Consider the following 27,883-nt stretch of genomic DNA (forward strand, 5'->3'; position numbering starts at 1 on the left):
ACCTAATAGAAAAAATGGGTTTTCTGGATGGGTTGGGGATTTGGTAGGAGGTAGAAATGACCTTAGTAAATTCCATTATTTTTTCTAATAGTGGGAGTAGCTTTAGTCTTACAGGCAAGCCTAATTAGTATTCAGTATCATTTAATATGTTCCATAACATGACTTTGCTTTCATAGGTCAAAAGGGTGATGAAGGATTACCTGGCATTCCAGGAAACCCTGGCCTTCCAGGTCCAAAGGGTGAACCAGGCTTTCATGGTTTCCCTGGTCTGCAGGGTCCCCCAGGCCCTCCTGGTTCTCCAGGTCCAGCTCTGGAAGGCCCTAAAGGCAGCCCTGGACCCCAAGGTCCTCCTGGGAGACCAGGTATGTACATGAGTGGTAGGGGAATGGTCTATTTATTAGTCCATTTTTGCTGGCAGGTTATTCAGTCTTTAGGACATTAAAATCTGCAATCCAAAGAACTTCTTAAAAAGAAATAGCTTGTTTTATTCCTGGCTCCATCCATTTCCATGGCATCTAATAATTCTTTTCAGTAATGTATTTCATCATTTACTTAAAGTTGAACTAAAACAAACCAACTTGGAGGAAAAAAAGGAAATAGTGAATTTATTAGTTTTTTTATTCAACATAAAGCTATACTGAGGAAAAAAAAAACTATACTGATAACCTGACAGCAAAATGCCAGCTGCGTTTTTAATGTGAGCTTCTCAGCATGTTATCACAGAAATCATTTTAGTGATCACCCAATAGATGCTTGTTGTCCAAACCAAAAATGTTGCTATGGTTCTGTCATATGATCAGCACATGTCACTAAGCACAATAAAAAATTGTTATCTTCTCTAGGAGCTAGGCAATCAAATTTATCTTCAACATCACAGCATGATTAAATCGAATAGTGATCTCTTCATACCAGCTTCATGTCTATACCTCATTTGTCTTGTGTTAACTGCTCTAATAGTCTCAGTTTTGCATCCAATGTTCACTTTTCCTTTTGTGTTTGTGCTGCTTCATTTCATTTTACTAAGTTTGGAAACGCTCATTTTCATTCTGGATTAATGTCGCTGAGCCCAATCACTGGAGATAGATTATTAATAGATACTTGAGACTTAATATTCAGTTTTTTTAATTTCTAATTATTGAAAATTTGGCCCTCATTGATTTTTTAAAGTAAGATAAATGTAAAATTAAAGAAACAAAAAAATTGCCTTTTTATCCTTTGAAGGTCTCTGACTCATTTTTATAATGTATTTAAAAGTGCAAATTTCCATAAACTCTGAAGTGATTGCAGGCAGTCAGTTTTAATAAGATATTCTGTAAAAACATGAATCAATGGGATCACATACCTTGTTCAGAAGATCATTTTCAAAACCAGATTTTATCTGATCTGACTATTTATAGAAGGTATTATTTAAAGTTTTACTTTGCTTTACTATTGAAGAAAATCAGTGAAGCTCTCAGCTATGTTAATTCTCTTGCATGTAATATAAAGCATTGACAGGAATATCTTGCTTGGTTATGCATGTAATAAATCAAATAAACCAAACTATTCTCCTTTTTAGTATTTTAATCAGCACTGTGACTATTTATTATCAGTAATGGAGTTCAATGTTGAAAATTATTTTGAAATATGTCAACATAAAGACATCAGTCATAAAAGTTTTTTTAAAATTACCATTTCTAAAAGGAATAATAACAAAAGTAGTCAGAAGAAGAACACACATCTGATGAGTATTTGTAACCTTTCAACATGTTCATAAACTACAAATTAAAATGGAATTCTAAACCCAGTTGCTCTGAGAATTGATTGTTGTTGTCTGCACTTATAGTAATGATTATTATAAGAATGATTTTTGGCCTTTCAAAATATGTCACATGTGCTGTTTTTATTTTAATGTTGATGTGAAGTGGTGATAATTTGGTTTATATACAGATGCATGAATATAAACTTGCAGAGTATTCTTTTATTGAATTAAAGTTTAACTTGAAAAAAATTAGTGTAATGCTTTAGTTTCTTGATATTTCTAACAATTTTGATATTTTTCCTTTTTGTTAATGATGACATTGGGCCTTGGTGAACTTTGATCCCTATCCAGGTCCTACAGGTTAGCTCCTTAACTCCAAAGTAGTATCTGCATGAAATATGAAACTTTTTCTTTTATTTATATATATATTTGTATGTATGTGTATATTATTTATATACACATATGTATGTGTATGTGTATATTATTTATATACACATATGTATATGTATGTGTATATATAGGTATATATACACCTGTATCTAATGTTTTCAAGTATTTGAATATATTTTAAGAGCATATATGCCAATTCAGTTCTTACATGTTGGTCTATCTCTGAAAGTTGTTAGGAATTTGTGCAGTCCAGTTTTTCTATTGGAATAACTCAAAGTAACCTACTTAGAAAAACTGATTTATTATTTTAAAATTTATATATTTATGTTTTTTTAGTTGGAAATTTATAGTATTCAAAACTACATTGTATACTATTTTACACTTACTGTGTATTTCCTATTTTTGCTTCATATCTGCTAATATTAATTAAATTATTCTTCAAAAAGATATTTTTAAACAATAATATGTATTATCAGATCCTGCAAATATGCAATTCTTGATGAACCATACCTCTTGCAACTTTTCAAACCATCCCACCTTCACATTTTTGTTTGTCCCAAAGTTCTAAATTCTGCTACTATGTAAATGGACTAATAGGCACAGAGTAAAAAAAAACATTTAGTGTAACCAGCAAAGATTAGAAACCTCTTAATCTTATTTTCATCCTATACATATAAACAGTACACACCTAGGAATAGTTACCAAGAGCTGCCCATTAGAAAATTGCTGATTCATATTAAAAGATTTTCACCTAATCAGAAGTAAAAAGAATCACAAATATCTGAATGTGTTTATTATTCAGGATAAATAGCCCTTTTCACATTTCTGAGGAGCAGCTAAAAGGGGAAAAAGTATAATCCTGAGTTCTAGCTACTGAGAATGGCAGGAAATTTTCTCTTCTTATTATTGTAAAATTTATACTTTTTCAAGATGCTTTTTAGGAAGCAGTCTATCTCTATCTGAATTGATTCCCTGATTTATTACTACCCCACAAACCCATTATTTCATATAACCATATAGTATCACTCCAGAAGGACCTAAGTTTTACATTAGTCAAACAGATACTCACTAGATACTGGCTAATGATAGAAAGACAGGTTTTATTCAAGACTATTACATTAGGGGAAAGACTATTGCAATAGGAAAGAGAGACTGAGCTCAGGTCCGAGTACAACAAGGTCATATGGGGATTTATAGTCAACTGGCAGCCCACTCCAGTACTCTTGCCTGGAAAATCCCATGGACGGAGGAGCCTGGTGGGCTGCAGTCCATGGGGTCGCGAAGAATCAGACACGACTGAGCGACTTCACTTTCACTTTTCACTTTCATGCATTGGAGAAGGAAATGGCAACCCACTCCAGTGTTCTTGCCTGGAGAGTCCCAGGGACGGGGAGCCTGGTGGGCTGCCGTCTATGGGGTCACATAGAGTCGGACAGGACTGAAGTGACTTAGCAGCAGCAGCAGACTCAATGGATGAAAAATTCCTAAAAGGAGACATCAAGGTAAACAGATTCTTGCTAAACTGGCCTATTAGAGTTCTCACCAAAGGTAGTCTAAGGCCTATTAGGGTCCTTGCAGTCTTGCCAAAGTCTTGCTAGAGTCTTGCTAAAGGCAGTCTAAGGACTTAGACATTAAGGATAAGGAACTTGATCAGATATCGAGGGTAGGGGTGGGGGAAACTCACCCTAAACTGACTTAGCAAGATTCTTGCTAAAAGTGGACTCAACAGACCAAGGACAGGGCCCAAGGAGTAAGGTCTAATTGAGAAGAGGGCTCAGAGTAATCTATCTGTCTAAAGTTTAGTCACAGATGAGAAAACTAAGGCCCAAAGAAGTGAATAAGCTTGCTTAAGGTCATATTGTTAGTTACTGGCATAGCAGGAAATCTGACTTGGGGTTCCCCAGTACTTAGTTAAGTGTCACGTATCATCTTTCCACACAGACAGTTACATAGCTTGATGCTTATGATCTGGCCTCTTATTCTAGTTATAAATATAATAACTGATTGAACAAAGCTGCTTCTGCCATTTTAGGAGACTCTTAGCATAGCAGACTGGGCTTTGCCTTTGCTTTTTTTGTTTTCTGTTAACTCTAAATCTCCATCAACCCCTACTAACTGTTTCTTGTGTTTTCCTAAAAGGATGTCATCAAAAAGATTAAGACAAATGCATGCTATTTAGCTATTGCCAAGATAAAGAGAAGACTAGGGTATACTTTGAAGTAATTTTGAGTCCTCCCCTGTCTGACTTGCATAGAAGTTGCTGCCTTGATCACTTCCAGACTTTACTGTCAGCTATAGGATTGTTTTCTTCCAAGGCCCTAGAATATATTCAGAGGAAAAAAAGCAAAGTAGCCACATTAGTTTAAAACTGATTTGACAACTTATTTACAAGATGTACTCTAAATTACATAGTTATTGGAACCTGGTATCTGTAGTATTCTCTTCTTTGCACCAATTGAAGACTGCAACCCTGAGTGGAAACTGGATTTAAAATTTACCAATCAATTCATTAGTTTATCTTTAATTATTACTACTTATATATAAGAGATTTTTTTGTTTTATTTTGTTTTTCAGTTAAACTTTGTTAGGTCATTTGAGAAATAATTAATTTAGGAACTCATGTACGAAATTGACTTGGCATATAACTCATTAAAATGTTACCTTTTAGAAATTAAAGTCTTAGAAGTTTTGCTATGATATGATCTGAAGTTTTCCTTGTTACTTAGACTGAAATATCATATATTTCAATGACATATTTTTCTTAGAGTTCTTATTTTGGTCCTTCTGTAGCAAACACATATGTAAAATGTCTTTACTCAAACTCCGAATTATCTTAAGTAGAAATTCTAATTTATCTACCTAATAGTGTTGCCAGACTCTGCTCAAAGTGTTGTTTGCTGTATGTGATACAGCAAAGTCAGTTTGCTGTATGTGATTTAGAAACCACTTAAGCAAACAAAGGTTGATTTTTTGGCCTCCTGGATTTCAAGTTGTCAAATGCTTTAAGAGGCTTATTACTCTTATTACTTGGTATAGTAATGTTTTATATTTATATGACATGCCATCATTTATATCATGCTCCTTGAAGGCAGAGTTTGGGTCTAGCTGATCTTTGTGTTCCCTATGTCATCTTGCACATAGAAGGTCAACATTTTTAAAATGTATTTGATCTTTAAAACAACTCTGAAGGAGATTAGGGTAGACAACACTATTCCTATTGTGTGGGTGAGAAAACAAGCTCAGAGAGATCGAATTGCCCAGAATCTCATAGATATAAGTAGTAGAGCTAAGAATAAATCCTCAGTCTTCTAATTTCTAGGATTCAGTATGCTAGTACAATTTATTCTCTCTGCAAACGTCAATGCCTATAAATCATAGCAAGACTTGTAAGAAAAGGAAATTGGGTTTATAGTCAATTAACATCAACCAAGAGTTGTCCTGTTTGTAGGCTTTTTATCTCTTTAATGATCCTTCTTTTAATAGTTAATAGTCTAATTTAATATGTACATCAAATAATATAAAGTAAATGTGATATTTTCTATAGTTTGGGGTGGGATATTGCATGCCAAAATATTTTGAAGGGCCCTTCAGTGATGGTCTTCACAACTTTGGAAAATTCTACTCTTAGTTTTCAAGTTAAATGATAAGCAAACATATATTGGCTTTTTCTCTTTGAGTATATTATAAGTAATAATGCAAGAGAAGAAAGCTTCTTGATGGATTATTTTTAAAAATCACGATCTGTCTTCATGGAATGATTTTCAAAAAAGACAAACAGAAGTACAGTTGGTAATGACCATTGTTTATTTGTGTTTCAATTTCTCTGTTAGGTCATCTGTGATCTTTGTATATTTGCCTGGTAAGGTCTTTAACTGTAGCTCCTTGGAGCAGTCTGCCTATACCAAGATATTTGCACCTTGTGTGTTTACTAAAGAATGGCAGAGGCCAAGATAAACTTTTACGCAAAAGTTTTACCCAAAGGAATAGAAGGCTATCAATGAAGTGGTACTCCCTTTCCAACTTTCATATTTTGAGGTTCTAACTTTTGGAAAGCCATTGTAGCATTTCATTTGAATTAATGAAAACTAGCAGCTTATTTCATAGAATAAGCTCTATTTTAAAATATTTGGCTCTCTATACTCCTGTATGGTTCTGTTTGCATACTGATTACGCTGTAGGTGTAAGAAATGCTGGCAAAGAGAATTATTGTTTAACTTGTGCTATAATGTGAACCACTTCTAACTCATAATCTTATTTTGTACTGTGTGATGTCTGATACTGCTAACATCGATCTTTGGGCTTTGGTGAACTCTGATCTTCCCAGGTTTTCAAGGTTAGACTGGTCAATTTTTTTTTTTAATGCTTTGTATGTGTGACAAGAGAAATGCACTTTTTTTTGCTATAATTCAGAAGTCATTGAAGAGTGCTGTTATCCTCAAATACTACGTGCTCTGGTATTTAACATTTTGGTGAAGGTAGTGTGACTGGTTTATAATCAAGTTTGAAATGACATTAGGTCTTTGTGGTTTCAACTATTTATAATAGATAATTCATACATAGAAACATGTTAAAATTTAAATGGAAATACACTTATTTTTATATTTAAGATGCATTATTTAGGCAGGCATCTGACCCATTTGTAACCTCTGTGTATTGATTTTATTTTCTTGAATTTTTTTTTTTTGCCTGAGATTGATCAGAGCTGTGTTTTCATGGCTATTTTCAATAATGAAAGAGGGTAACTGTTGAGTATTGTTATAAATAAAACTTACATGCCCCTTGTGTTATTAGCAAACCAGTAATTTAAATTTGAGAGACACCAGAACAATAGGTCTGAATCAATAACATGTAAATTTACCTAAATTTCCTTTTAATTGCAAACAGAACAATACCCAAAACATGCCTACTTTTTTTTTTCCCCAAATAAGTGTTCTGATTACTTTTCAGATTGGGGAGAGAAGAATAAAATGTTCCTTTTTTTCCTCCTCTTAATCTTACCCTAGTCACTGGTAGATTGATTCACAGATAGTTTACTTTTCTCTTAATAATCTGATTTGCTACCTGATTTCTAGTCTAAATTACACATTATGGAAGAAGGTAACAATTTTTCTCAGAAAACCCTACCAAGGAGTTTGAACTCAATAATTGTTTTTAGTTGTTTAAATTGAAAATACCCAACCTTTTCTTTATGATTGGAAAGGGAATTTCTGAGAGTGTCTATCTGGTTGCTGGGCTAGGGTGACTCTATGATTTAAACTGTTTAAAGATAAATGATTGTTGTACTGTTGTGAACCTGCTTCCTCTTTCTCATGTGACAGTATTACATTATGAAATCACATAGAAATAGCTGAAAGATTAAAACAGGTTCATATTTTAAAATATGTTCTTACCTTCAGTTTTACTAATAATGAAGATAATAATAATTGTTTAAAAATTCTTATATAATTCTTACTATGTGCCAGGCACTGTGTTTATAGTTATTATCTTATTTAATTATTGGAACAGCCTGATAAAGTAGGTACTATTCTTATTTCCATTTTAAAGAAGTTGAAATTGAGGCCAAGATGATGAATAAAATTTATAGAGGTCAAATAGCTAATGATTGATTAATGAGTCCAGCATTCATGATCTCTAAGCCATGCTGCCTTGTTAGCGTGAAACCATTGATTCTGAGTCATAAGAGTACTGGAAAGGATTGGATCAAAATGTGACCATTTGTCTATATATAAACATGAATTCAGTATTCTAAATTCATATACCTGTGAAATTTCCTTCAAAAATAAACTCTACATATTTTCCTTTTTTGTTGAAACTAGTGAAAAGCTAAGATTACTGGAGGAGAGAAGGTATAGGTGCTCACTATATACCGTTGATTATTTGGGACTTTGTAATTATTTTGTTAAGGCAGGGCTATTTAGTCTCCACCTCAGCACTCTGCAGGCGAGACAGCTATTTCCCACCTAGTGAGGAAAAATGTGGCTATTTATAAGATCTTCTTGGTCCCTTAATGAACCTGATATCTTTATTTAGAAGGAACATTTTAAAACATAGTATAAGGAAGGAGCTTAGCAAAATCTCCTTTTAAATTATTTAATTTATTCAGAATTTATATGCCAAGTCCTTTATTTTTCTTCAGAAATATTTAAAATGTAAATAATACAAAAACATTTTAAAAATAAAAGTACTATATTGACTCCATGAATTTCTGACTCTAAAATATTCCCATGTGTTAAGCATATCACTAAAATGAAATTAAGCAATTAGTTTGCCTAAATAGCTATCTTAATTGCATAGTAATACAAACTGAATAAAAGTAACTACTTACAAATAAAGCAACTGTATTTTAATCACAGTGAGGCAAATGACATGAATCCCTGATTGCCCTACAAAATGTGGCCGTGAACCAGCAGCTTTAGCTACAGGACACTTTTTATTTACAGGGCACTTGTTAGAATGGAAATTCCTGGGCCCCTCTCCAACCCAACAAAATCCAAAACTCTGGGGGTATATCCAAGAATTTATTTTAACAAGCCCTCCTGGGGATTCTGATGCGTTTCCAATTTGAGAACAGTGCTCTGTGGTGTCTGTTTTGGTTCACTTAAATCAAACAGTTAGGGATTACAGAAGCAATCTTTATTACCATGTCCAAAGTCCTTCCTTTAGATATGAGCTTATTGGATTTAATATATAATAAAATACAAAGTTAAACAATCTGCAACCCAGTGTTAATAACAAAATGAACCCAGCCCAGTTTACGTTAGAGGCTCAGCGTTGATCTATATATTTTAATGTACTCTGGATTTTATTCTGCAAACTAATAGATGACTAAGAGTATTTGGATAATTTAAAAGCCTGACTTTTATGCTGTTCTTATGTTATATTGAAATGTGGCTATTTGTTGTGCATTATCAAGGTCCACCAGGTCCAGAAGGTCCCCGGGGTCTACCTGGAAGTGGGGGTATTAAAGGAGAAAGAGGTAATCCAGGCCAACCTGGGCAACCTGGTTTGCCTGGTTTGAAAGGTGATCAAGGTCCTCCAGGACTCCAGGTAGGAAATGGGAGTAGATATTTGATGAGAAATGGATGCGGGTGTTTGCATTCAAAATGAGAATTCCAAACTGCATTTTTTTAATTCGCATTTACTGGTCAAGGCTCTTTGCATGGCTTACTGGTGAAGTACAGAGAAAAAGGCAAGTTTCCTGTCTTCTACCAACTAAAGGGACTTTGCTCCCTTATAGTTAAAGGCTTCCCCAAAAGATTAACTGGAGTTAATCTTTTAACTGGAGTTCTTGGTGTGTATAGATTTTGATTTGAGAAACTTTGATTTCAGCAAAAGCAGATTATAAAAGGATATGTCTGGTGGGTGTGTGTGTAAGCACTGCATGTGGATGGGTCCTTCCATAGAGAACTGATCATGGTGAGTGGGGATGTCTTAGACTTTATAGTTAGTCACCTCGCAGCTCCACTGCACAGCTGTGCTTTTGTGTCTATGGAAGGCAGACAGATACTTTGTGTTTCTGTCTTTACCTGTAAAAGGAGAATAATAACATATCCTCACGTCTCTATTCATGCATTTTCCACCTTGGTTTGAGTGACCCAGAAAGTCACATGTTTATTTATGGATCCTCAAAGCCTCCTTCCTTCATTCAGGAGGAGTGTTGTTAGATTTGGCAGCCAAAAGTCTGGGCTCAGTCTTTTAACTTTGACGGCTCCTTTAGAGCAGAAAAAAAATCTAAAGAAAGTGTCCTTAAAGTTTAAAACAACTAACCTTTTCTCCTGTTATTGCTATTTTAGACATCTAGACTTAAAATTTTAATCCTCTCTTTATTCATTCTCTATTCACTCCCTCCCTCATTCATTTCCCATGTACTTCCAGTTTACATGTCACTTTGCCAGATTCAAGATTACTGTCTAATACCAACGTTTTATAAACATGGTATTTTCAAGTTCTATTCATTTTCTTTTATGCAAATTCTTACATTTGTACCCTTTCTAATTTTCATTTTGGAAATAATATTAAACTTATAGAAAAATTTCAAGAATAGTAAAAAAAAAAAACCCTATTTACCTAAGTGGACCAGTTGTTAATGTTTTGCCCCATTTGCTCTCTATGTGTATTTTCTCTGTGTGTATGTGTATAATTATGTATTTTTTTCTGAAATATTTGAGAAGAAGCTGTATCTATCTTGCCCTTTTGGGCTTCCCTGGTAGCTCAGCTGGTAAAGAATCTGCCTACAGTGCAGGAGACCTTGATTCGATTCCTGGGTTGAGACGATCCCCTGGAGAAGGGATAAGCTACCCACTCCAGTATTCTTGGGCTTCCCTGGTGGCTCAGATGGCAAAAAACTTCCCTTTAATGTAGGAGACCTGGGTTCGATCCCTAGATTGGGAAGATCCCCTGGAGGAGGGCATGGCAACCCACTCCAGTATTTTTGCCTGGAGAATCCCCATGGACAGAGGAACTTAGAGGGCTACAGTTCATGGGGTCGCAAAGAGTCGGATGTGGCTAAGCACAGCACATCATGCCCTTTTATCACCAAATACCTCCGTGTATAGTATTTCCCCAAATTAAATATATTTCTTTTATATAACCATAGTATAATTCTCAACTTCAAGAACATCAATGTGACATTTTTATTTCTAACCATGTATTCCAGTTGTATCTGTTGACTTAGTAATACCCTTTATAGCACTTCCCTCCCTCCAAAATAGGATCTAGACCAAACCATGCATTACCTTTAACTATTATATCTCTTTATTCTCTCTCAATCGGAAACAGTTTCTAAACCTATTTTTTTCTTTCATGATCTGGGCATTTTTGAAGAAATGTGTGTAGTCCCTTCCCATTAAAAAAAGAATGTTTCTTCTTTTGGCTGCTGTTTCTTCATAATTAGATTGAGGATGTGCATCCCCAGATGGAATACTCCATGAGTGGTGTGTTCTCAGATATGGAGGCCCACCATATTCATCTGCCCTTAATTAGTTATCTTAATTTTTATTTTCCCATTAAGTTGTTACCTGGTTTCTCCACTATATGGTTACTGTTTTTCCCCTTGTAACTAATAAGCAAAACTACAGGAAGACACATTAAGATCATACAAATATACTATTCCACATCAGAATTTCTCCTTAGAATATCTATTTATGATTTCTGCCTTAACCGTTCAATTCTGTGATAGTGGCAACTGATGATTGTTCCACTCTAGCACTGCCTCCACATATACCACTTGGCCCTTCTGTAACCAAGAGCCTCCCTTCTCTTCCATTTATTGTCTATTTGTTATCATCATAGACTCATAAACTCATTCTTTTCAATGATTTGTAATTTTTAAACTATCCTTACTTATTTTGATTCTCAAACTGTCCTAGATTTGGGAGCTCCTTCAAGCTGGATCCTATGACTTTATGACATGGCAGCCTTTTTAAGCTGTTTCTTACATTTTTGCTTAAGATGTTCTAGCCTTGTCTCTTTTTTTGTTATTATTAGTAAGCTTCATTCTTCCACACTTACTCTTCCTTTAGGTTCATTCCAGAGTTATTCTCAACTCTTCCTCTTCCCATCGTTTTCCTGGCCCTCAAACCCAATTAATTAACAAGCCTACTCTATTTTTTGCTTAGTCTGTCAGACTTTATCACTTTTTGGATTTTAATTCACACACTTACTACATCAGGGCTACACTCAAAGAAGTGCCTTCATTAATGATAATAAAATATTATTGTCATTATCTAATTACCCTTATATTATAAATAATATAATATAGCTATTATAGAATAATAACTACCATTAAGTACACATCATAACCAATCAGTTTTCTCAGTACTTAATATGAATTATCTCATTTAATCCTCACAACAACTTCATGAAGTAGATACTGTTATTTTCTCTGTTAGAGGTAAGGAAATGATGCATCAAAAAGGATAAACAATCAACTCAATATCACACAAGCTAGTAAAAGGTGAACTGAGATTTGAATCCTAAAAGTTTGACTCTAGAGCCAGTGCTGCAAATCACTATGCAATACCACCTATGCTCTCACTTCCTTCCCTGCCCCCAATATTGTTCTAAAATTAATGATTTTATTTATTCAGGGTAACCCTGGCCGGCCAGGTCTCAATGGAATGAAAGGAGATCCTGGTCTCCCTGGTGTTCCAGGATTTCCAGGTATTTGAAGGGATGTTTTGCAGTTTCCCCTTTTACATTAAATTCCTTTGGGAGAAGACACACAATTCCTGATTTGGCTGGGTAAAAGGTTATGGCCCTGTTGCTTTGCTGTGCAATTGTACCTTCTTTGTAGGCATGAAAGGACCCAGTGGATTACCTGGTTCAACTGGCCCTGAGGGGGATCCAGGACTTATTGGCCCACCAGGTAAGACTTATTTCTGGAGCTAGTTATACCTGATACTTAAATTCATTGAAGAATTTGAAAGTTTGCATTCTGCCTTTCAGCTAAAACTTTCAGTCTCAGTCCCCAACAACTGAGGGGGAATAGGTAGGACTCTCCCTCTTCTTATTATATTAATCTTTCAAGTTCTCTGTTTCAATAATGTATATCAAAAACAGACCTTTTAAATTTAAGATAGATACAGGACCAACAAGAATGCTTCACTGAGGGTTTTTTTTTTTTTAACCTTTTATACTAACTCTCCCATATTCAATTGAACAGATCACAAGAGCAAGTCTCATAGGTATGTTTCTATATTTTTAATATGAAAATAGTTCCTTTTGCTGAGAGACTTACAGAGATTTCCTGTAAACTATGAAACAGGGTATCTACTAGATTCCTCTACTAGTTAGTTCAGTGGCTCCCTTGACAAACTCAACAAACAAGATCTGCAAATGACATTAGAATCAGAATGGACTCATCAGGAAACAGAACTGTCTTCCCTTGACACCAGTGTTCACAGATTTTCAATGGATTAGATTTTCTAATAACCAAATCACGCTTCAAGGCTTGAAAATAGGGACTATATGCCTAATTTGTCCATAGACCCTAATCCATGGACAAATAAGACCCTAAGAAATGATTTGTTGTTGTTTTTTTTCCAGCTCTTTGGGGTAAATAAAGGTAATTTTCCCAAACAGATTTCTGTTGGACATAGTAGATTCCAATACATGTAACTTATTTCTCTCAAACCAATTCTTATTCTGATCTGAGGTTTATTTTGGCATTCATTCTTTTCAACCTTTCTCTTCCCTACCTTCACCTTTATGTATTTTGCCTCTTAGGTCCCCCTGGATTACCTGGTCCTTCAGGACAAAGTATTGTAATCAAAGGAGATGCTGGCCCACCAGGGATTCCAGGCCAGCCTGGATTAAAAGGTTTACAAGGACTCCCAGGACCTCAGGGTTTACCAGGTACCTTTGTAGATCATCTTTTTTTAAGCCTTATATATTTGCAAACATTTCCCTCATTCTCCTTTCACTTGTTAGAGTTTGTCTCTGACCACAGGAGTCTCAGCAGCTAGTAGAATACTACACCACCATAGGTCACACTTTCTTTTTGAACCTTTGTTGAAAAGGTTCATTTCTCACGCCCTAATTTCTTTTAGGCCCAGTCCACTTTCTTCTCGCTCATCTGGCTATCCTAATTGAATGATTAGGTTAATGTTTTTTTTTTTTTTTTTAGGTTAATGTTTTTAAAATCTCTATAATGAAATTCATATGCATTAAGATCTGATGCTTTCTCTGTCCCAACCACAAGAAGGATAGAAGGCTGATTTGATGGGCTGTTAGTTTCCACGCTGTGAGGTCTTACGATTTTAAACTAAATCCTGTCTAGTTGGCCATTTCACTCTATACTTGCAACCAACTGTGATTCTAAAAGAAAACTAGAAACTAACTTCAGTCTTTCCAATTTATTAGTGGCTTAACAGCAGTCTTTTCATAAATGAAGTGTAGCAATAGCCTTGCCTTTTGTTGGGATATAACAAAAGTTGGGCCTTGTGCTATGTCTTGTTCTGAAGGCAAGGAGGACACAACTGCCATATTATAGAAATCTCCACAGAGGCGAATGGATTGTTTAAAATTAAACCTAAATCCTTGTCTGTATCTTTTCATCCTGGGCTTGAACTATTCTTTCATTTATCTGAATTAAAGACAAAACCAGATTATGAATTCAGTGCCACTCATGGATGTCAAGTGTCCCAGCTCTATCTGGATGTGAATTTATTCTATGCACATTTGAAAACCCTATTGCTTTCTCCCGTAGGTCCAATTGGCCCTCCAGGAGATCCTGGACGCAATGGGCTCCCTGGCTTTGATGGTGCAGGAGGACGCAAAGGAGACCCAGGTTTACCAGGCCAGCCAGGTGAGACAAGTAAAACACTGCTGCTGATAGTAGTTTTAAGTCTGGGAGACCTCTGGACATATGGCCTCCAATTGGAGCTGTGAAAGCCTCCTCTTGAGAGAGCACAGCTAGCTGGGGAGTCTGTTGCTTGGGAAAAATAGGATGACACAGATTTGCCAGTATAAGAGAAATACAGGAAGGTTGTTTTCATTTTAAATGTTTTTACAGCCCTAGAAAATCAGCTTTTCCTCAAAATGAGGATTTTTCAGGTACTCATTGTACTTAACTGTTCTGATAAATTTCAGTGTTTTTACAACTGTAGATAATGTAAATATAACTCTAAATAACAAATATAAAGATTGGTGTTGGTAAAGCAAACAAAAAAACCAGCAGTAGCAACAAAGCAGATTGGTGCTGTCTATGTTGCTCCTAGAACCAACACCCTGCCATTTCATTAACTGTCTTTCTAGGGAAGAAACAAGTCAGTGTCACTTTCATCACATACAGGCATTGCTGTGATATTTCCCCCAGGTGAAAATCTATACACACAGTGGCCGAAGGCCTGTATATAGAGAATTTTTTTAAAATAAGCTCAAATCGAGTGGGCAAATAGAGAACAGAAACAAGTGACAGATTGAAATTAGACATTTTAAAAAATTTCCTTAGAGTACCCTGCCTATTCTCTAAACAAGAATGTATGCCTGAGAATAATTCCCCAGACAGATTCAAAGGATAATGTTTTTCAGCACTGAAGCTGGCAGACTGACAGCAACCACACCCTTCCTTTCTAAGTGATGAACTAAACAGCAGGCTGAGATTTTGTCATGGGGTTTGGACTCCTTTAGTATAGTGAGAGACTAGATAACATACAAATTCCCCAAATGAGCATCACTTCTTCCCATCTAGTGTTCCATTTACTCGGTATTTATTTAGTGCCTGATGCCATCAACCAATTCCAGAAGGGAAAAAAAAAAAAACTTTTAAGTCTCTTTGAGGACAGGGACCACGTTTTGTTTCTCTCCAAATCTGTGATATCTGACAATGCCTGTGTAGACATTCTATAAATATTGACTAAATTAACTAATCAAACAAGGTCATAATGTTTTGTCAGTAGCCATAATAGTGAATCAGAGCTCACTTAATTTTGTATACCGATGGTTTTTTGGAAAATAGGTACTCGTGGCTTGGATGGTCCCCCTGGGCCAGATGGATTGCAGGGTCCTCCAGGTCCCCCTGGAACCTCTTCTATTGCCCATGGGTTTCTCATCACACGTCACAGCCAGACAACAGATGCTCCACAATGCCCGCAGGGAACCATCCAGGTGTATGAAGGCTTTTCTCTCCTGTATGTACAAGGAAATAAAAGAGCTCATGGTCAAGACTTGGGTGAGATAATCAGCATCTTATTTCTTACTATGCATTTCTGTTTTGTTTTTAAAATCTTGTTAGGTTCTAGAGTAACCTTGGACAAAGTGCATCTCTATTCTTTCACTCTCAGTCAGTCGCTCTTTTGCAACCCAATAGACTGCAGCCTGCCAGGCTCCTCTGTCCGTGGGATTTTCCAGGCACGAATATTGGAATAGGTAGCCATTTCCTTCTCCAAGGGATCTTCCTGACCCAGGGATCAAACCCCAGTCTCCTGCATTGCAGGCAGATTCTTTACCATCTGAGCCACCTTATGTAGAATCTTTTTCTAATTTTACAATCGACAAATCTTCATTGTAAATATACTCTTATCTTTTAGATAATGTTCTCTACTTTTTCTCCTTTCAGTCCATTCTCTCTTTACTGTGAGAATCTAATTTCTACCCATAATCAAGCTTATAAATGTTAAACTCCTAATCTAGTAAGTGGACAGGAAGCATTATAAGTTTTTGAATATCATGAAATTCACAAATGTAATGCAAAGAAAAAATGGGATCTCTTATCCACTATGTCCCTATAACTTCAAAATGTGTGTATTTGGTCAAGCAAGGGCTGTCATAGTATGTATTCTGATGCAGAGACTATAAACTAGACCTGACTCAAATACAGCTTAGGCCTCAGCCATAGGAACATCATGATAGTATCCAATATATCAAGCATGATACAGGATTGCAGGGTCTATGCCAGGGCTCATTCAGGGATCAAATTGGAGATATCTTGATGCCTAGGCAAAGAATAAAAATAAGAGGTTTGATGTTATGGAAGCAATCACCTCACTAAATACATACATAGTCTGTGCTGAATTAGTGAAAGGACTATGGTGTATAAAAAAGATGGTAGTGGTGGAGGAACCAGACAATACTGAAAATGTTCTGTCTGAAAAAACAAAATGCATACCCAGAATCATTAGTCTATTAAAACTTTATAGTTTCAAAATATGAGAGTATTGAGAGTTCATGAGATCACCCTATCTTTGAATGCTTAGAGACTATAACCAGAATTCTGCATCACCGTAGGTAGCCTACAGCATAAATGCAACCAAACACCCATGTTCTCAGCATTATAGACCTTCCTTTTATGCACATCCTCCTATTCTCTTCTTTCTGAGACCCAGAGATATTTCCATCCCTGTCCCTAATTAGTAATGTTAGTTTTATTTTCAATTTATAATTAAAAAGCACTTTCAGGGACTTCCTGGCAGTCCAGTGGGAAGGACTCTGCGCTTCAACTGCAAGGGGCAAGGGTTTAGTCCCTGGTCAGGGAACTGAGATCCCACAAATCATGTGGTATAGACAAAAAGAAAAGCACTTTCAAAAAAAAAAAAGAAAAGCACTTTCATATTCATTAGACAATTTGATTTTCAAAACTAAAATAATCAAGAAAGATATAGGGCAAGTATTGTATTTATGTATATATATACACATACACACAAACTGGCTAAGAGGTTAAGTGACTTATTCAATGCAATGGACTGCCAGGGAAGTCTCTGAAAGTGTTTTTTAATTATAAATTAATTTAAAAATAAGACTAGCGTTACTAATTAGAGACAGGGATGGAAATATCTCTGGTCTCAGAATCACAAAAGAATATATATGTATGCATATTTATATATATTCTTTTCTATTATGATGCATCTCAGGATATTGAATGTAGTTCCCTGTGCTATACAATAGGAACTTATTGTTTATATATTCAATATGTAATGGTTTGCATCTATTAACCCCAAACTCCCATTCCATCCCTCCCAAACCCCTTCTCTGCTGGGCAGCCAGAAGTCTGTTCTTTGTGTCTGTGAATCTGCCTCTGTTTTGAAGATAGGTTTGTTTGTAGCACCTACCAATTGCAAACCCATCCATTTTTCAATTATGTCAGTTTTCTTATTTGTTCTCACATGATTTCTAGTCATTCACCTCTCTGAGCTATTTTTTTTTCCTCTGAAAAAAAAGTAAAAAACAAAGTATAAATTAGGCTAAATCAATGATTTTCCACCTGGGAAACTTTTGCAAAGATTCATAGGCCCATTCCAAAACTATAATATAAAAATTCCCAGTGATTCTGACAATCCATCAATTTTAAGAATTATTGATCTTTTATAAATCATCTTCAGTCTGAGATAAGCATACCTCATTGGATACATGAGGAATTTCCAATGTATAATTTTAATGGAATTAGTTTACAAATCCTCAACTTTCTCCTAAAGTTGAACTGCCTGTGTATATGCTTTAGATAATCTCTTTTCCTATATCCTCTTTCACTACCACCCATCTCCTATATTATAAAAGACTCATACCATGGCATATTGCCTTGAAACATAAAAACCTCTAAGAAGAAAAAAAAAACCTCTAAGAGACAAATTCAGAGGAATAATTCAAAATAATGGCTTTGTTATAGTCTCTGTTAACTCAGGTTCTATAATTCACTTCTAATCCATCTCATTAGAAAATGCATTTCTAATAAAAATTTAATTTTTAGTCAGTGTCAAAATTTATAATAACCTATTTTTTGATCATTGTGAATTAATAGTAATTATGATGACCATTCAAAGCAATATGTAACATGTAAAGCCTTAGGGTCACAGAATATCAAATTATTTTAAATTCTTGTTTCAGAGAATATGATTGGATCCTCAGTAAAAGACGTTGAATAATAAAAAAAAATACATTAAGATAAAACTGCGAGAGAAGTGGAATGGAAATACAATGCAAAAGGAGCATTGTATAATTTCCAATTGTTAAAGATGAGTTTCTGTACTTTTAAAAAGGTTTATTGTTAGGTTTCAAATAATTACATTGGATACATTTAAAAGAGTGATGTCAAAGTTTGTTTTTAAATATAAATATTCACAAAACACTAGAAATGACAGCTGGTAATGTTGAAATGTGGTTTGCAAAATCCAGACTCCAGTATTACCAAGTATAGAAGGGTGGATTTGGATCTAAGAGACAATAATATCTTAATAACTGGCACAGTAGCAATTTAAACTTCTGATGAAAAATTTGAGGTGTCAACTTAAAAATGTGAGGGAGGTGCATCATTTTTCATCATTCTTTGTGAGTAAATGAGAAAAGAAAAGCCTGATCGTAGGTAGAGATATTATTGTCCCTACCAGCTCAGAAATTTCAACGCTCTAGTTCCTTTCTTTTTTTCCCCCCTCGCATCTTTCCTTTCTCCATCATTTGTTTTTCCCCCTTGTATTATTTACTTCCAAACCTGTCCATGGTTGCTGTGCATATTAGTGAGCACTATAATTGTCCCTAGGCTTAAAGATGTGGGGAACCCACATAAGACACATACTAGGAATGTCTTAGAAGAAGGGAGGGCATACTGGAGAGGAAATAGTGGTATCATATTATAAGGACTAAGTGTGTACCCTTCATTTTTGCATAATAAATTACTCAATATTCTCCATAAGGCACCATTGTTTATAAGATGCATCACTGGTTTGAAAACAGTGTTGGGGAATATGTAATGAGCTAGCACAATAAATGTCTACATAAGTTGTAAGATATATCCTGATTTTAGAAATGTTAAAATATGAGTAAATGTACACCTTATAATTGAAGAATTAAAGTGTAGTTATCATCTAGAAAGTGAAAGTGTTAGTCACAGTCATGTCAGACTGTTTGTGACCCCATGGACTATCGTCCACCAGTCTCCTCTGTCCATGGAATTCTCCAGGCGAGAATATTGGAGTGTGTTGCCATTTCCTTCTCCAGGGGATCTTCCTGACCCAGGTATCAATCATGGGTCTCCTGCATTGCAGGCAGACTCTTTACTGACTGAGTTACCAGAGAAGACCTGGTTATCATCTAAGAGATAGGGAAAAGTTACTCTTTGAAAGGTTGTTTGTTAGTATGTTAGAAGAAACTAATTATCATGACACTTTTCCTTTTTCTCCCTATTTCTTCCCAGGAACAGCTGGCAGCTGCCTTCGTCGTTTCAGTACCATGCCTTTCATGTTCTGCAACATCAATAATGTTTGCAACTTTGCTTCAAGAAATGATTATTCTTACTGGCTCTCCACCCCAGAGCCCATGCCAATGAGCATGGAACCCCTGAAGGGCCAGAGCATCCAGCCATTCATTAGTCGGTGAGACATGGGTATACCATTGACATTTGCTGATCTCCAGTTAGTTTAGCTAGTTAGAAATGAGTCCAAAGATAATAATCTGACCATATTCCTCTCAGGTTAGGTAGAACAGAGGAACCTTTATAATGTTCAATTCAGTATGTAGTTTGATCCATATTTATTGGGGATCTTCTTTTGACCAGGACCAGTGATATACTAGTGTAATATAAAAAAAAATAACCCTCAAAATCTAGTTATTAGGCAACTATACATAAATTAATATGTATCAGGCTTGGGCTCAATGCTGCAATAAATCTAATAAAGTATTAGGAAAGGGATATTTAATTCCAACTGGAGAAATCTGAGATGACTATATGGAAGAAATGTGTTTTGAACTGCTTAGCCCTTTAAGGATGTAAAGGACTTGAGACAGGCATTTATAATGGAGAAGAGCATTCTAGGTAGAGAAAATGGGAATGGATTTGTAGACTGATGTGTCTAGAATATATTACTAGTGTCCAAAGGGTGGAGAGGGAGAAGAGATTGGAAAGTTAATTTGGATCCAGTCAGTAGAAGGCTTTCAGTGTCAGGTTTTAGTTTGAAATTTATTTGGTATATAATGGGGACCTCTGAAGTTTTTGAGCTACATTTCATGGAAGATTACAGAAGCATCAATGTGTAACATGATTCCAGAGGGGATAATCCAGAGGTAGAGAGACCAGGTAGATTAGGCATATTGCTATTGTCCTTGTAGGAGTGGTTTGGAACTCTCAGTGGGGGTACATGTATCACATTAATAGAATAAATAAGATTTAGCAATTGATTAGTTATGGGAAGGAAAAGTGATAGCTGAGACTTAGAGCATGAGTATCTTTTTTCTTTTTCTTTTTTTTTTGAGCATGAGTGTCTTAAGAGGAGGGAGGTACTGTTAATAAAGATTTCCTCGAATGTTGCCACATTAGAACCTGGGTAAAACTCTACCTCCTAAGCATATTAGGTATTGCCATTTTCATTCTGATCATGACCCAATTGATCTAGGAGTCTAGTAACCATAAAGGATGAATCATTGGAAACTTTAGTTTCTTTGACATTAAATATAAAGGTTAAGCCTAGTTTAGCCACTCTTAATAGCAAATTCATGGAGCCCTTTTCAGTATATTTGCTTCAATCCTTTGGGAATTCATTTTTTTAATGAATGAAATAAAACTATCTTTATTCACAGGTGACATGATAGTCTACATAGAAAATCCTACCCTTTCCCTCACAAATCTAGAAAATATTTTCTAGTACTAACAAGTGAATCTATTAAAGTTGCAGGATATATAACAATCAATTATATTCCTATGATAGAAAAATTATTTGCAGTTGCCACCCAAACATGAAATACCTAGAATAAGATGAACAAAAGCTGTACAAATATTACAAAAACATTTGTAAACTAAAAATCTACAAAACACTGATAAAAATTTTTTTAAAAGAGCTAAGTAACTATAGAGATATACTATATTCAGGGAATGCAATATGCAATATTTTTGACATGTCAATTCTGCCCAAATTGATCCACAGATTCAGTATAATCCTTATCAAAATTCTATAAGGTTTTTATATTTCTTGTAGAAATTGGCAAGCTGATAATAAAAATTATATGGAAAAGCAAAGGGCATAGAGGAGCCCAAATAATTTTGATAGGGAAGAACAGAGTCAAAGGACTCACATTTCCTGACGGTGTGAATTACTACAAAACTACAGTAATTAAGATAGTATAAAATTGGTGTTAGGAGAGGCATATAGATTAACATAAAAAACAGGGAATTAAAAAATGGATTCAAATTCATATCATTAACAGATGAGTACAAAACAGGTATTCAGATAATTTTATAAAGAAGGGATAATCTTTTCAACAAATGGTGCTGAAACTACTGGATAGTCATATGCAGTGAATAAATAAAAAAAGATCCATAACCTCACACCTTACATATATACAAAAATCAACTTTAAATGGATCATAGGCCTAAAGGTAAAACCAAAACTACGTTAAGTTTTCAAGGAGAGGGTAGGGTAAAATCTTTATGAGTTTAGTAAAGATCTCCTAGACAGGGACAAGAAGAATAAATCATAAAGAAATGATAAATAGGGCTTCTTCTGGGAATTCATTTTTGTGCATGTGATTTTTTTTTCAACAGTTCCAACTCTATGGAGTAAAAGATCCCCTAAAGGCATTCCCTATTTGGTAGATTAACTTTGCCAAATTGGTTTAGTCATACTTCAAAAGGTCCCCTCTTGCTCTTTATTAAAGATTTGGTAGACTTAGCTGCACTTGACTTGATTTTATAGACAAGTACCCAGACACCACATCTCCAAGTGCCTTGGTACTTGTCCAGTATTCTGCATATGTTGTACTTCTAAAGAGATAGCCAAATGGTTAATAAATATCCCTTGGGCCAAAAATAATGGACAGGGATTAAGAAAGTGTCTTGTTTCTTATCTTCTTCAGTTTACCAGACATTGTTCTTAGCACAGTTTCAGTAGTACTGAATGTCTACCCTCAAGTTGAGCACTTTGACAGCAAGTAGTATGTGCAATACGCCAAGCCAAACTCTTGCAGCAGTTATGACATTGACTATTGCAAGTATGAATACAAGTTTAGGGCAGGATGGAAAATGAAAATGCCATAGCAGTGGTTCTGTGGTTTCTTTAAAAAAGAAAAAACTTACAGGTTTCATTTATAACTTTATTATGTATACTGGGAGGCTGGGCTTATGCAAAAGCAGTCCTCAAAGTACATTTTTCTCCTCTTTTTCTGAGCACTGTAGACCCCTTGATGGGATTTTATAACAGGAAGGCTTCCAAAGAAGAGGGACTGCTATTTCCTATGTGCTCACTCTGTAGATTGTGTTCCTTCTGTGTTCCTTACCAGATGTGCAGTATGTGAAGCTCCGGCCGTGGTGATTGCAGTCCACAGTCAGACCATCCAGATTCCCCGTTGTCCTCAGGGATGGGATTCTCTCTGGATTGGTTATTCCTTCATGATGGTATGAATCACTCTTCCTTGGCTTTGTCATCCTAGCTAACTGTCCATCATATCTGCATTTCTTCCTAATATGAGGAATCCCTGTCATTTGAACCTCGTATAGCTTCTATCCAAGCACTGTGTTCCCTTTCATACATTTGCTGGAACAGATTTTCACAATCTATCTGTTTCTTTTGTTGAGAACCTTTGGTGTGGATACTGTTCTCTTACCTTTGGCTCTATTTACTTCACTGGATTTGAATATTTGGCCAAGGTCAGAAGACAATGGCACCCCACTCCAGTATTCTTGCCTGGAAAATCCCATGGACAGAGGAGCCTGGTAGGCTGCAGTCCATGGGGTCGCAAAGAGTCGGACATGACTGAGCGACTTCACTTTCACTTTTCATTTTCATGCATTGGAGAAGGAAATGGCAACCCACTCCAGTGTTCTTGCCTGGAGAATCCCAGGGACGGGGGAGCCTGGTGGGCTGCCGTCTATGGGGTCGCACAGAGTCGGACACGACTAAAGCGACTTAGCAGCAGCAGCAGCAGCAGCACTTATCTTTGGATACTCACTAAGGTTCATGGGTATTGTGGCACATTTTCCCTTGTCTTTTCTAGCACACAAGTGCAGGGGCAGAGGGCTCAGGCCAAGCCCTGGCCTCCCCTGGTTCCTGCCTAGAAGAGTTTCGTTCAGCTCCCTTCATTGAGTGTCATGGGCGGGGGACCTGCAACTATTACGCCAACTCCTACAGCTTTTGGCTGGCGACTGTAGATGTGTCAGACATGTTCAGGTAAGGTGCTTATGGCTTTAGTTTAGGTCGTAAGCTTCCTTCAGAGGTGCTGGAGGAAGAGAGAGGCAGCTTGTGAATGGTTTATACCCAACAAATGTTAGAAATTTAGAGGACCGTGTCCTTTATTCTTACTTGTTCTCCTCATATACCAGACTCAGGTCAGAAAAACATACTTGACTAATAATAGGTGTATGTGGTTTGAGATGTCATGATGATAATTCTTTAAAAGCAAAACAGAGCAGGAAAAGATTATGTGATCTTCTCAATAACACATGAGCAACTGTTCGACTAGACTGAAGCCACCCTAGAAACTGAAGTAATCTGTGTTGTTTCCCCAGTCCAGTAGTTTCTTTCCCAGGATGCTTTCAAGGTTTTCATCCAAGTATTTGAATGAGTAAGGCTACCTGTAATATATGTGCCTGCAGGGGACTTTATTCTATTGGGTATTTTTCAATTTCTATTTTTATATGTTGCTTCTTTTTGAGTTATTAACATTTTTCTTATGTATTATCTTTCTGTAACCATTATGTGTTATGTATTATCATCTATTAATCATCAATTGCCCAGATCCCCCTCATTCTAGGACTGTTAGAAAAATGTATAAGAGAAAGAGAGGGAGAGACAAATAGACAAGGATGAGAGTGGTGGGGAGGAGAGTCACAAAGATACCTATGACCACTAATGGCTCTTAGGCCATACCAGTCATTGCACTAGATTGCATTGCTCAAAAGTTAACCATTAAGTCAGCTACTTAAACACAATATAATGTTTAAGTATGAATTGAACCAATAATATAATTAAAATACCAGAAAAGGCTAATTTTATAGTCTTGTTTTTTTATTTCCCAGCAAACCTCAATCAGAAACGCTGAAAGCAGGAGACTTGAGGACACGTATTAGCCGATGTCAAGTGTGCATGAAGAGGACATAACATTTTGAAGAATTATTTGTGTGTTTTTAAATGTGATATATATATATATATATACATATATATATATATAAAATTCCCAGGATGCAATGTCTCACTCTCCCCAACTTTACCACTGCTGCCACCAATGGTGCTACTATATATGACCAAGAGAACATGCTGACTAATAAATCATGAAGATTCAGATGTACCTCAGCAATGTGCCAGAGCAAAGTCTCTATTATTTTTCTACAAACGAAATGAGGAAATGAATTTACTTTTTGGGTCCAGAATGACTTTCTCCAAGGATTATAAGATGAAGATTATATATTTTGCCCAGTAACTAAAATGGCACGTTAAAAATTCAATTAAGAGAAGAATCACACTGAGTAAAATAAAAGACTGCAGTTTGGGGGAAGAATTATTTTTCATGGTGCTACTAATCCTACTGTATCCCAGTTTTTTAATATAAAAGTGTTAAGCTTATTTTGCTCTGTAAGTAAAGAATGTGTATATTGTGTAAACAGCCTTTTAGCTCAAAATGTTGAGTCATTTAGAGGTCACCTGACATGAATCACTTTTACAGAAAACTTAGGAAAACCTAGAATACAGACAGCAAGATTTTATATCCAGGTTTATCAAAGTGAGAGTTTATATTCTTGCATCAAGTCACTACTGAGAGTAAATTTGAGTTTTTTTCCCTAAGTTCTCATTTGACTTTTTTAAAAAAAGGTCATTTTTAGTCACTTTAATCAGAATTTTAAATGTACATGTTACATACCAAATTATAATATCTAATGATGCAACTTCTCTTTTGCTATTTTCTCCAAGACACTCAACGCTAGATGCCCCCCTCTTTGATGTTTCTTACATCTTGATTTTGCTCATCCCTGACTGGGCAAATTCTCCCATATAATTTTGTGAAACAAAAACATTTATAAAGTTGATGATTCTCTTCCCTGTGCTTTTTACATAAGAATTAATCTCCTGTGGTCTCTGCTTGTTCAAGAACTGGGAAGACAATACTTAATTTGTCTTCTCTCTTCAATTACAAAGCCAACTGATATTTCTTACTGTTTTATTTTAAACACTGTTATAGTCATAGAACACCTTATTTCCCTAGCTGTCATCTTCTCACTTAATGTTTTTAACTCACCATTGTCAATTTAATTAAAGATATCATATATTAAGGATGATTTGTTGTGTATCTCTTCAGCCTATGTGTAAAAATACTGCTCATTTACAGATAGACCACACTTCTGCACATCACCAAGTAATCGCCCTTCTCAGAGAACCATTTAGAGCAGTTCAAAAGCAAAAGAGGTTTCTGCAGACTTGATCACTCTGATACCTGATAGGAAACTTACCAGCTGAGCCACCTGGGAAGCCCAATAGACATAGTAAAGCACTTTTTCCAGTGAAGAGAACAACTCACTGGGAAGTATTTTGAGGTGATAAATTTATTAACAACATTGTGTTGATGGCTAAGAAAGGAAGCAGAACTACTTTTCATTTTGGGAATTCATTAATAATGTTTAAAGCAGATTCAGTTCAGTTCAGTTCAGTTCAGTCACTCAATCGTGTCCGACTCTTTGCGACCCCATGAATCTCAGCACGCCAGGCCCCCCCTGTCCATCACCAACTCCCGGAGTTTACTCAGACTCATGCCCATCGAGTTGGTGATGCCATCCAGCCATCTCATCCTCTGTCGTTAAAGCAGATTAGTGAGTTAATATTCCTATTGATTAAGAATGAACACATGTAGCTCTCTAAAATAGTCGTAGACTTGCCTCTATAATAAAATGTGTGTTACAGCTAAGATATGAAACAAACAAAGGATTTTGAGAATTTTAGACCCTAATGTGAGCTCATGCTCTAAGCTCTAAGGCTTAGAGCCTATAGTGGTAAAACTTAGGTTCTAAACAATGGTAGATAATACTGCTGATTTCCAGTAATGCTGTTGATTTCAAGGCTAATAAATTGCAAATTCTAGCTTTATTTTTCTGTGAGCTACACGCATGAAAACACTAATGGGTTATTGTAAGTGAAATGCCATATTACATTCTATGCATTTTTCTACATGCTATACACCTGAAGGTTGCTCCTTGAGTTATAGCTGCAAGCACAGATTCCAGAGATTTTGCTGTTTGTAGCTTTCCCTTTCATATTTAGCTGATTGAAGATCTTGGCTCAAAAAGAACCTCCTAGATTTTAATAGTAGCATGTATAGCTGGTCTTTGTGTTTCTTGAATGTCCTAACTATTCCCAACCCTGTTTTGTTGTTTAAAGTACATGAACGCAATCCATTCCAGAACCTTAATGCTGTTAACTCACCCTTTCCATTGAATATTCTGATTATTCTGATGTAACTTCTCTAGTAGTTACCTATAGTGAATTTTGCAGTCAAACAGTTAATGGTTTTCCCACATAGGCAGGCAATGAATAAACTCTTCTACTTAATCAGATATAGTTATTACATGTAGCAACCAAGTGAGATTATATGTGTGTGTGTTTATGCCATGTTGCTATCACACTGATTACTTCCAAGCTTCCGAAGTGTTTTTACTGGACCCCTTGTGGATTGTATAGTGTCTTTTTTCACCTGGCCAAATATGAAAAGCACTTTCTTATGGTGCTAGTGAGGTTCTTTGCCTCAATTGGCGTGTATAATCAAAAACTCACTGGTCATGCCAAGCCATCAGAGGTTTATTCATATGTTAATCACTAGAGGGCACTATCGCCTATAAAAATAAATCAACATGGAAATAAATCAGCATGTATTTGTTGAGCTCATTGTTGATGATGGTGGTGGAGCTGTCTAAAGCCCTACCTTTTAGAGTCCTTGTTTTGGTTTCACGTATTCTTTCATCTTCATAAAGATCAATAGCAAGTATTTCAAGAGGTGACCCGGTTACCCAATATTTGCATCCAAAATAAGGGACAGCTCTGCTGTCAAAAGATTTTCTTAAGAACTTGATTAGGAGTTGGCTCTGGTAGTAACGCCTGTGCCTCTCAACACAGAAGCAAATGTCCTTGCTCCTCTGTGCAATCACTTTTGTTTGGCCAGGATTTCAGTTGGCATCTTTAGCAGAGAAGTTCTGTTCTAGGGCTGGACTATAAAAACATGTTCATCCCTAAGCAGCTCCAACATAAATTGAATAATATTTAAAAATCATATGTCATTTCCATTTTACAGCAGTGGTTTCTAAAGTATATTTGGGATGTTTGGAAGCCTTTTATGGTGGAAGCACTCATAAGTTGG

At 35.8% G+C, this 27,883-nt stretch overlaps 1 protein-coding gene across 5 annotated transcripts in view; it reads left to right on the forward strand.

The window, feature by feature from the left end:
- COL4A5 (collagen type IV alpha 5 chain) overlaps nt 1-25,817 on the forward strand; it is a 236,308-nt gene extending 210,491 nt beyond the window's left edge. For 2 of the 5 annotated variants that reach the window (XM_043896509.1, XM_043896510.1), the window contains 13 exons: nt 177-362; nt 2,093-2,101; nt 6,456-6,464; nt 9,045-9,178; nt 12,220-12,292; nt 12,426-12,497; nt 13,358-13,486; nt 14,340-14,438; nt 15,591-15,803; nt 19,755-19,932; nt 22,829-22,943; nt 23,543-23,715; nt 24,564-25,817. In XM_043896509.1, the coding sequence (XP_043752444.1) occupies nt 177-362; nt 2,093-2,101; nt 6,456-6,464; nt 9,045-9,178; nt 12,220-12,292; nt 12,426-12,497; nt 13,358-13,486; nt 14,340-14,438; nt 15,591-15,803; nt 19,755-19,932; nt 22,829-22,943; nt 23,543-23,715; nt 24,564-24,645 (1,472 nt within the window). In that variant the 3' untranslated portion in view covers nt 24,646-25,817. The remainder of the gene's footprint in view (nt 1-176; nt 363-2,092; nt 2,102-6,455; nt 6,465-9,044; nt 9,179-12,219; nt 12,293-12,425; nt 12,498-13,357; nt 13,487-14,339; nt 14,439-15,590; nt 15,804-19,754; nt 19,933-22,828; nt 22,944-23,542; nt 23,716-24,563) is intronic. The other 3 variants (XM_043896512.1, XM_043896513.1, XM_043896511.1) reach the window with 2 other exon arrangements.
- Nucleotides 25,818-27,883: the final 2,066 nt, after the last annotated feature.

The sequence above is a fragment of the Cervus elaphus genome, chromosome X, assembly GCF_910594005.1.
Source record: "Cervus elaphus chromosome X, mCerEla1.1, whole genome shotgun sequence".
Lineage (NCBI taxonomy): Eukaryota > Metazoa > Chordata > Mammalia > Artiodactyla > Cervidae > Cervus > Cervus elaphus.